The sequence below is a fragment of the Leiobunum rupestre genome, chromosome 8, assembly GCF_980474605.1.
Source record: "Leiobunum rupestre chromosome 8, qqLeiRupe1.1.hap1, whole genome shotgun sequence".
In the NCBI taxonomy this organism is placed as follows: Eukaryota; Metazoa; Arthropoda; class Arachnida; order Opiliones; family Sclerosomatidae; genus Leiobunum; species Leiobunum rupestre.
Window position 1 is genome coordinate 36525187 of NC_143391.1, and position 11406 is coordinate 36536592.

Here is an 11406-nt window from a genome sequence, read left to right on the forward strand (position 1 = left end):
TTTTAAATTCCCTGACATGTGGCAACTCTGGTTGTGAAACAGCAAGAGTATATTTTAATAAAAATACATGATAATTAACTAGCTACAGAACCATTTGAACGATTTCAAAACAAATTCCGTTGTGAATATTTATTAAAATACTGATTCACAACACAACAGTGGTCTCATTTATTTTCAATTAGTGTTGCAACGAATATTCAGTAATATTTTGCTTGTATTTCGTAAATCATTTTTCTCGAATAGAGGGTGTGTGAATGTATGATACATTTTGCCCGCAGAAAAATACTATTAACAATTTCAAATTGCTACCTAGGTACGGCCAACTTCGATCACACTAAAAATCGAAGTTGGACCTACTATTATAGCAGCCGGTACAGCCAACTTCGGTTACGCGCGAAATCGAAGTTGGCCGTATATAGGTAGCGCCCCGGTTCTTTTTATTTTAGGACTACACCACTGGTTCGAATTGGAAAAGAGTCTCGCAGGAGTCGTGTGAACCATGAAACGAAAAATCCGCGATACCAGTCCCGAATATTCGGTATTTGGCCAAATTCGCTATTAGTTGTAACATTAGTTTCATGGCTTAAAGTTAGTCTATTTTTCATGTAGCCTGTTGATATAAGAACATAGTGTTCTTCAAAAGTAGTGACTGTATTCAGAGAATTAGTGTAGTTTATGTTATTGGTCTTCCACAACGCATTATTTATGACTAATAACACTCAATAATGTTCAACAGTGCAAAAAGACTAGCATTAATTTTAGCTGAATCTACAATTGAACTTCAGTTTTCAATTTTAATAGCAGTGCTACTATGATGTATTGCTACCAGAAATAATTGTAGTTAGTGAGATATATAGATAACTTATAATATTTTACCATATCTTCACCCTAGTTGAATGATCCGCTGGTATTAATTCTTATTATTTTTGACTATGACTAAGATTTAAATAGTCTGTGTTTAAATGATTTTGTTATTTTCCTAACTTTCATATCAATTCAGCCAATTATAACATGAAAAAAATTAAGATAAATCTTTTAAAACTTTGTTGAGCTCAACCAATGTTTTGATAAGACATGCAAGTAAAATATTTGATCTAGCCAAAGAATGAAGTACTAATTACTATAGTCTGAATTCAGTTTCTATCTAAATAAATTAATCCAATGAAAGAAACAAAACAACTTTGTTTTTGATAAATCCAAGCTCTTAAAAATGTCAATTTTAGAGTAACCTAGCATTCTGGTATATCTTAAACAAAATAGATGCGTAAAGTGGGATTAAAAATTTTTGCAGCTTAACAGTAAATTAAGCTGATACATGACCTCACTCCTATTTATATTATTATATGTATTGTCCATCATCCTATATGAGAGACAAAATATCACCTCAACCAGACAAGTTTTAACATTTTGCTTTGCCCTGTGTAATTATGTATTTTTGTGCAATATTTAATACCAAATTATTGAGATGTTGGAACCCTTTAGTTCATTGGCTATGGTTTTTTATGTTCATAGTTCTTTCTTATTTATTTTGCATGACTAGATATTTATGAAGAAACAGTTGAACCATTTATTGTCTCAGTAGTTTTGCAACATTTGGTGTATGCATTACAGCACCAAATAAGAAGTATTCAGTAGTAATTCTAAAAAACAATAGATTAACATGTTTAGTTTGTCATCATGGCAAACATTCATGTTTCTTCTGTAAAATCAAATGCAGTTTGACAATGATATGTGTGAATCTTGCTGAAGTCGTAGAGTTAGCTATTCAATAACCTATAAAATACACACATAAACCTATATTTGTGAAAAGAATTCCATAGTCATAATCATAAGCAAATATACATGGAAGGGAAAAACTTTTACTGTAAAGATTTAACTTCAAAAGATGGAGTATTGGTATTTCCGTCCCCAAACCGTCCGCAATTTTTGATTGTGGTTTGGACCTCACCCAAAGTTCGAGTAAGTAGCATAAAGTAAGAAACAATTGTGTAAAACGCATGAAAATGTTTTTGTGAAAGTCTTCTTTTAATACAATGAGATTGCATAATTTATTTATATTTAATCGTTGTGAACTTCTTATTTATTTTGCGTAATTGTACCTCTTTTGAAAACCAACCATGCTTTTGCCCATGCGCAGACCCTGCTTTCTCGTTTTGTGGAGCTTTAAAAATAATAAATATATTGAAACTTACTGTATATATATACATACTTATGGACGATCTAAAGTTGCATAACTAAGCACAAATTTGATCAGAACTAGGACACAGAAATTTCTAGCAAATAAAAATGCTGAACTGTCCTCGAGTTATAATCATTTGGAAATTAAACTGATTAATTTGGAAAACAATTAATGATTTAGTGAAGTTTTTGTGTAGGGAAAGTATTTATTTTGGACAGGAAACCACTACTTTTGGGAGTGGTTGTAATAACACTTTCCCAATGTGCAAACTAGAGCAAGACTATCTTGTAAACCTCCCATTCTGTCTATAGGAATAACCTTACTAATTTGGAAAATATTTTTATTAAATTTTTTTGAAACATTTGTACTTAATTACAAAATAACAGATGTGAAAGCTTGAGAGTAGTTCATAGGGCCTGGTTTCGGGTCAATTGGAAGGTATCTCTTATTTTTGGACATTTTCACCCTTCATTTGACTCCTCATAGTTCGATCCAGACCCATCTTCAGACACCTTGATGAAAGGGGATGAAATAACAGTACATATTTCTACCATTTAAAGTATTTAAAAATACTGTGCCAAAAATTAATGAAAATCACTCGATGCTGGTTTAAACTCTTTATTATGTTTACATTTTAATCTGAATTATACTGTTTCATAGCTTCCTCATACCTTACTATATACATATTGATTTATTCTAATATTAACTTTTTTCCTCAAAAAGTACTTGTATTGACTTGTGAATGTGGATATTCAAATAAGTTTGATGATGGAGGACTAGCCATTTTGAATATGGGACCATTCTGCATAAGCCATTTTGTACACAGAAAATATATTAAGCCATTTTGTACACGGAAAATATACTAAGGATTTTCAACATTGTCGGCGAGGCAATTTTTTGCTTCAAGTCTCTCTTCCAATGGGCGCAACGTTTGAAAATTGACGAAATGTTTAACACTATACTGCCATAGAAACATTACTGGTTTCTAACGTAACTCTAAAATTGTTTTTAATTTCTGAAAGTTTAGGTTACACTCTCTCTACCCAAATATATAGACAAAGAAATGAAAATAGGAATACTGTTGTGGCAATATTCAGCATTAAACTCTAGAAATATGACACCCTTTATACCAGGAGCAACCTTAACACAATTACTAAAAACTTATTACGTCAGTTTTATCAGAGTGCTATTAATTTTTTTTATGAAACATATAGTATTTAATTGGAATGACAGAACCTTTTTTATTAAAAATTTACCCAATATTTACTTTTTTTTAACTTAGTAAGTCTTAGGTCTTTGCTTATATTCTAATATTTAGTAAAAGAGACCCTTTTTTGATACATAAAACATCACACATTATTAATGTTTCCAATGAATAACTGCTTAGGTATATAGGTACTTCTCTCGTAAGAAATATATTATATACTTCTGCTAGTACGTAAATTAAACCTTTTTTTGAATTAGGTGTACAATAATTACCTGAACTGTATGCCTGAGAAAAATATTCTTGACACCTTCGCTTGAAAATTCAAAAATGATCAAAAATTTTAATTGTTTGAAACCAAATTTATCGGTCTACTTTTGTAATGGAAAGAGTGCTTATTTGTTTTCATCTAAGGTATTACCAGTTCTTCATAAGATAATTTAATTGTTTTGTTTCTTTCATAAAGTAAAATTTGGTTTTGCCAAAGTGGGCCCTTTGTTATCTTACCAAAGATAATACATTTTTTATCTTTATTGTATGTAGGGTACACTACAGGTTTCACCAGGAATTCATACCTCGAACTTGGAATGGTTATCCGGCCGTATTCCCTATGGTAAGATCTCGGGGACCGTTTTCAGTGACGTGAATGAGAAAAAAAATCGCCCCCTCGCACGTGTCTCCCCTCTTTAGGAGTTTTTACGCCGCGCAACCTCCCGTTTTTTGTTGTTCGACTCCCCGTCATTTCGAAATTTAGGGTTTGAAACCCTACCATTGATAGCGACGGGTCAGCTCGCTCTCCCGACCTCTCCATGTGGAAGGATTAAGTCCGGCATTGTTAGCGCTGTCAAAATTGTCAGCAGTTACAATGCCCTTGAGAACCGCGAAGTCCGAATTACGAGGGGACCGTCGCTATCAATAGAGCGACAGCGAAGGGAAAAGCAAAAAGATGTTTGAACCCTTTTTCGACACAGGGGGATGAAATTATCTGGCAAAAATAAATCTGACTAAAAAACGAGCAAGTTCGGCTTGTAGGAAATCTTTCAACAGCCACCCAGTTCTACTACCAGGAGTGTTTACTCTCTATTGTGAACATGGTAAAGGATTATAGAATCATTTGTTAGTAGCAATTTTCCATAAGTTGGGAGTTATCAAAATTAAAAGCAACAAATATTTTTGAGGGGCCACTTGTTCATCCTAATATGGGGCTGGTGGACCCTTTTATCTGATTCAGCGTCTTTCAACATGTGCATCAATTACTAGCTACATTAAAACCTCAGTTACAATTATCTTCTCAAAATATTTACCAAGATAAAAATTAGTATGTCTTACAAGGGAAGTATCCATCTGAAGTATAAATGAAACATGTACCTTTGCTGGCTAATGATTTAAAACGCAAAAATTTACTCTTAATTAGGAATATTTATTTATAAGCCATATTTTTAATAAAATCAGTAAGCCTCTGCGAAGATACATGTTTAAAAAGAATAACATTAGCAGTATAAGGAGATTAATACTTCTCTCTAAGAGGTATATTATATATTTCTGGTTTTAAGTCTTATTAGCTACATAGAATTGATATGAGTGTAAAAAATTTACCACTAATCATTAAGGTTAGATCAGGGAAAGGGGTTTTTATGGGTTTCTTTTGCAATGTTATTTAATAGTATGGAAGCAACTATGTTATACAACAAAACATACGATGTAAAGTTCTATTTACTTAAGATATATGTTATGTTGTGAATCTAAATATAACCTTTACAATTTTGACAACAGGCTTAGGAGGTTTGCAAGTTCAATATGCGTAGTTGATGATTAATGAAATTAAAAACGACTTCGTTATATTTGCATATTTAATAAAATATTTATGATATTTACAATGAAAGTCCGTCGTGCCTAGCATGACATCTTCAGGGAAGATGTCATGCTAGGCACGACGAAACTAGTCGGACTTTCATTGTAAATATCATAAATATTTTATTAAATATGCAAATATAACGAAGTCGTTTTTAATTTCATTAATCAATTTTGACAACACGATTTAAAAAAGGCTGGTACTTTGAATTTACTTGCGTAAATTGAATCTGAAAATTTTGTGGTAACCCTTTATTTACTACAAATGTTATAAGCTTCAAATATGTACCTGCACAGGCTACCACTGCATTTTTCCAATAAAAAATTAGAAGAAAAATAGTTTTGGCTTGAAATCATTTTGTGACTTTATATAGCTATTATAGTTTTATATTATAATTGTATGCATACAGCCATGTTGCATGGTTGGCTATCTGTACTAAATAGATTTTATATATTTCCAAACTGCATTGTTTATGTATAATAATGCTTGTGCTCTTCAAACATTGCCTGAACAGAGCCACAACTTTTTAACAACACAAGGTTCCTTGTTGACAGACTTCACTGGAAAAATCATACTGGTAAATTTTTATAATATGTTATTGACTATGTACAATTTCCAAGAAAATAGCTATAGGCTTATTCTGGAAATGTTACATTGCAATGAAAAGGGTCACAACCTGGATCATAAATTAATTCGCATAATGATTAAAGTTCATTGTTACTTAGAAAAATATCTGGCTACAAAGTAGTACATGTAATCAATTATTTGTAAAAATAATTGGGGCTTTTAAAAGTGCAAAACTCATGCTAAACTTTTACGACTACACAATTGTTAGCAGGATCTGCAATACTTCTAATTTCATAATTTCAGTTTGATAGCAGATTTATTTTAAAACTAAACGCCTATTATAATGGCATTTAGAAAAAATTAGGTAATGGAGTGTACTACATTAAAAATGTCCTCTTCACACTGACTAGCAAATAGTGTTCACTAGATTGCCATTGTTGGATTTCCAAAAAACCATTATTTTACTTGACTCTTTTACGATAATGAAAACGAGAGAGAACATGGAATTTAGTTTTATTGGAAGTTTATAAAAATAAATACTTAAATCAAAAGCCTTGGTGTAAAGTGTCTGAGTTACCTTGAAATTTTAGACCTGTAAAGCCTAGGTCAATCTTTAATTCTTATTTGTTAGTCGAAGCTACATGTAGAATCAACAAACATGAGGAGAGAAAAATTTTCATTGGCTGTTCATGCATATTTTTTACTTGGGGAAAGTGCCGGCTTATTTTAAAAATAAGCTGGCTTCAAATAGGCTCTAGGCAAAAAAAACTTAGAATTCTTCAGAGTTATATATGATTAGTCTCCCCTCGCGTGTGGTGCATTTGTTAAGAAAAATTTATACTTGCTTTAGGTTAGGCTTCACAAAGCACTTACCAGGTGACTAGGTTTAAACCCTTCTAAAAAGTTCCTCCAATAAAATGTATTGTTATCTTCAATTAGTGTTTGTACGGGGACCCCTTCCCCCGAAAGTCTGGAATCCCCAACTTTTGTCCTCGACCCCAACTCCAATCCTGATGATCAAAAATTAAGTCGGCGTTAAGGTTTTTGGTTAAGGACAGTTGCACCCTACTAAAAATAAAAGATCCTTCCCTCCCTTTTTTCGTGGGTGATAATGGAATGACGCTTGTGACCTTCGAAATGCATCACTCAAGGGGTTTGGTTTTTTTTAGTTTGTTTTAGAATTGTGGTCTCGGCTGCAGAGCTAGTGCAGTGGTATTTTTTTTTGTAACTTGTAAGGTGAAAAACAATGGGAACATTTTGAGCAGCCTTTACAAGAAAAATCCTTTACTAACTTGGAATATTGAAGAAAAACCTAACTTTCACAGGTATCTAAAACTGGGTCACTAATACATACAAATAGTTTCCCATCAACAACCCCAATTTTGTTTTTCCGTGGATAGCCCAACCCTGTACGAACACTATCTTTAATAGCAATAGCTTTATTGGGGCCCGGGAGTGCTCTCGGTGGCTTTTGCACTAATAATTCAGTGTATTCTTCACCAAAGTGATAAAGTGAACTTTACTGACAGTGGGACCTAGTTGTTAGAAAAAACCAAAACATTTGTCATAATAATGAAAGAATGAAAATAATACACTTCGAAGTTATTTCAATGCTTCTATTCTGCAAGCTTTTTTCATGTTCAATTCAATCAAAAGTAATAATAATTATTAGCTCAGCTAAGTCATCGACAATAGTGTTGCCATTATTTCAGTGGGCTGGTTTAAATTGTTTATAAGGGTAGTGGCAAGCCCTTTATGCCACATGAGAACTTGCAAAATCAACACAAGAGTGATCTTGAATTTTTAAAGCAGTGCCACAAGCTGAGAAAAAACCCGGCTTGATCCTCTTAAGAATAATACTCAGTCTAATACCCAAGGCACCACCTTAGGCCCAAGTCATCTAGCGACTTATAATGCCTTTAAACAGGTGGCCGGGTTACGACGCGTAGGAGGGTGGTGGCAAGCCCTTCATGCCACGCGAGCCAACAGCTCCCTACACTAACTATTACCGTTAACCTTGACAAGTGTGTATGGGAAGGCAAAACGAAGAACTCGGGGGAAAACCTCTTTAACCAGTGGGGAGAGAACTTGCGAACTCAACGCAGGAGTAGTTCCCAGTTTTCACCCAGTGCCATAAGTTGGGATCAAACCCAGCTCCTAACCACTCTGCCACCCTACCTATAAACTGATATTTTGCTCTTTCCATTTACAGAAAGTAAAACAAATCTAATTAATTACTTTAAACTAATATTGTTAACTCAATTTTTTTATCACAGGTTGTCCCACTAGATATTTCTTGGAAAAATATCCACAATATAAGCAAATGAATTCAAGTTCACAAAAAAATTTAAAACTCAATTTCCTACATGACTGAGACAAATTTTATTTCACATGCAAAGTTATATATGTGGTTAACAAAGAAAAAACAAAATGTAAAATGAACTATGAAAATAATAATAAACTTTACATAAGAGTATTATAAATATTTAGAGTAATTTTATGACAATATACATTTTCAGTTATGAAAAAAGAAAGAGATTCGTATGGAACCTTCAACGACCTCATTCATAATAACGATATAAGTGCAAAGTATTTGAATCTTCTTACTGGTTAGCTTAGACAATGAAATATAACTTAAACCACTTTTTACAGCTATCTAGATGTACATGTAGACAAGCTTCTTAAGCCAATGTTAAATGACGGGAAAATCCATTGCAGTGCCATTTTCTCACAAATGAATTAGAACAAATCTATAATTAACCACCTGGGGGGGAGTGGAAAAAGCTTAGAATATTCACCATGAAACTATATAGCCGTGTTGGATGAGTACAGTCTAGTTCTCATACAGTAATGTTGCCCGGTTTTTTCTATTGGTAATGTATGGGTTTATCAGTTGGAGGACCCGGGCTTAAATGTTGGCTCTGGCGTGACAAATTTTACTCAGTTTTGCACAGTTCTTTAAAAACTTTGTTTCTGATAAAAACAAAGGTAACGAGATTATTAATTACTTTTGCATTTCAAAATTGAAATATTCTATAGCATAAATTAAAAGTAGCGACTAGTGCAAATAATACGAGATAAAAAAGGCCAACAATTATATATTTAAAAGTGCACAAGATAAATTAATTAATTAAAATGAACCCGACTAGTTTCAGATACACGATTGATCTGTCATCAGGGGTCTAATCAGTTTACACACACTGGTCCATATCTATAACCTAGTAGTTTCTTAAAAAGTAATACATTCAATTTTTTTATGTTATCAACACCAGGACCTCCCTTACCAAAAAATAAGTTGGTTTTTAGTTGGTATTTAGTTGGTTTTCACATTTAAGTTGGTTTTTAGTTGGTATTTAGTAGGTTTTCACATTTAAGTTGGTTTTAAGTAGGTTCAAGTTGCCAGCATATTTTAATAAACTATTTAAAGAGGTAATAAGTTGTTTTTAAGTTGTTTTTAAGTTGGCTGGAAAATACTCATTTTTTGAAGTTGGTTTTTAGTGGTCAGATAATTACTTATAATTTTTAAGTAGGTTATAAGTTGGCTTTAAGTGGTCTTTATTAAGAGGTCTTTTTAAGTAAGTTTTAAGTTGGTTTTAAGTGGTCTTTATTAAGAAAGCTTTTAGTTGGTTTTAAGTTGGTGTAAAGTGGTTTTTAAGTAGGTTTTTAGTTGGTATTTAGTTGGCATTTGTTCCAAATACGAACTTAAAACCAACTTAAAAAGTTACAAGACCACTTATTTTTTGGTAAGGGCTAGGTCACTAGTCCGTGAGCCAAGCGAGTGGTTGGTTTCATGGCGCCATCTATCACTTTTAACTAGACATTTTCCAAAGGCCACTGAAAGCGCTGGTCGTATCACAACCATTGCTTCTTCGGTTATCTCGAGACCTCATCAAGCGTTGATCAGGTAGTTCAACGATATAAACTTTATGCTGAACAATTATTCCATTATCTCGGTGAGACGTGCCCAAGCCGCTAAGAGTTTCATCTATGTCGTAGGCTAAAGTTGTCGGAACATTTGGGTAAAACGTCTTAAGTAATAGTAGATCCGATTCGTCACAGGCCTCAATTTTTTCAAGACAAAGAGCCGTATTGATTTCTTCCAATTGTGTGTATGATATGCCATGACAAAGCCGATTTAAAAATGTTATAATTTCGACCTTACCAGTTAAACGTGTCGCAGAATCCCTTGGAAAGAAGCGTGTGAGGCTTTACTAGGAATGCATGCTTTCACCGTTTGTGATACGACCAGCGCTTTCAGTGGCCTTTGGAAAATGTCTAGTTTAAAGTGATAGATGGCGCCGTGCAGAAAGCGATGTCAGAATTAGGGAAATCTTGGACTATAGAAGACGATCTTTTCGATAAACTTAGAGTTTACTTGCAAAATGTACGCAATTAACCACCTCAAAATCAAGTTCAGTAAACAATCTTCACTATGACCTTTTTAGGCTGAAGAGAGGTCAAGTAGATTCTAGTCAGCTACCTCCGAGCAAGGATGCACTTTACCGACATTCGAGGCGCGCAAACTATCAAGCGGCTATTTGGCGAAGAAGTTTGGAAAAACAACCAGCTATACCTAGTCCAGATGGCCAGATAATTGATGACAACGAAATAAAAGTAAATTGGATGAAAGCACAGTCTGCGCCTAATTCAGTTTTGGAACTAATGGCTTGTAAATGTAAGAAAGAATGCAAGTTGCCTACATGCAAGTGTATGGTAAATAACATTCGCTATTCTTCAGCATGTATTCTTGAAGATTGTGCCAATATGATAGAGCACATGGTGATTATCGACTCTGATGACGAAGAATAACGCTTAAAAATAAGCGTAATGTGTAAATGTTGTATAATAAAATAAAATTGATTTTCAAAGCATATTTTTCTCATTGAACATATTGAGGTTTTTCCAATAGTCGCTGAGCTATATCTTCGGAACTAAGCGAGATAGCCTATACCTGTACTAGACATTAGTTATTGGGCTTGAGTCACGCTTTCGAATGCACTATTACACAAGTAACTAGGATGAGCGGTAGCAGAGCTATAAGCTTTCAAAGGTTTGTGAAATTTGAATTTTCCCCCTTTTGGGGGGGAAAGCTGTGCGTCCAAACCGTCCACCAATTTTTCCCATACTCCCCAGTATTTTCGAAATTTTGAAATTGGTTAAAATAGAAAAAATAGATATAAATTGATAAAAAAAACATCAAAACTGATCAACTTTTGATCAATTTGAGGTCAAAATCCCATGTTATTTTCAATGGGAAAATTTAAATTTGTTGTTGTCAAAAACATTTTTCGTTGCCATGGCAAAACGGTTGCCCATTGAATATATTCCCTTTAGGATTTTTCAAGTTACATGAAGGTCTACCAATCCCCCGAGTTTGAACAAAATCGGTGGGTTACACTTCGGGATGTCTCCTTGTAAGTGTAGCTAGACGTGCCCGTTGCCGGAACCGAAGAACAGTGAGCTAAGGTGGAGGTATGAACAAATAAAAGTATTATTAAATCATTATATTGGCGTCTTCCCTCAAAAATAAATATAAGACGTGTAATCTCTCTGTAGTTTCAGTATTTGAAAGGAGTTTATTACACATGTATATATTTATGTATA

At 33.5% G+C, this 11406-nt stretch overlaps 1 protein-coding gene across 3 annotated transcripts; it reads left to right on the top strand.

Annotated features, from left to right (window-relative positions):
- The first annotated feature begins 3451 nt into the window (after positions 1–3451).
- On the top strand, positions 3452–10666 carry LOC149933311 (uncharacterized). Of its 3 annotated transcripts, XM_090155277.1 has the most exons (3): positions 3454–3996; positions 10248–10477; positions 10541–10663. In XM_090155277.1, the coding sequence occupies exons 1-3, from the start codon at positions 3971–3973 to the stop codon at positions 10609–10611; spliced, it is 327 nt and encodes a 108-aa protein (XP_090011403.1). In that variant the 5' UTR covers positions 3454–3970; the 3' UTR covers positions 10612–10663. The 3 variants fall into 3 exon arrangements, 2 of the variants coding, with proteins under 2 accessions (XP_090011401.1, XP_090011403.1); XM_090155275.1 differs by having other exon boundaries at positions 3452–3996; positions 10248–10665; XR_016472774.1 differs by lacking the exon at positions 3454–3996 and adding an exon at positions 5824–9038 and having other exon boundaries at positions 10248–10666.
- Positions 10667–11406: the final 740 nt, after the last annotated feature.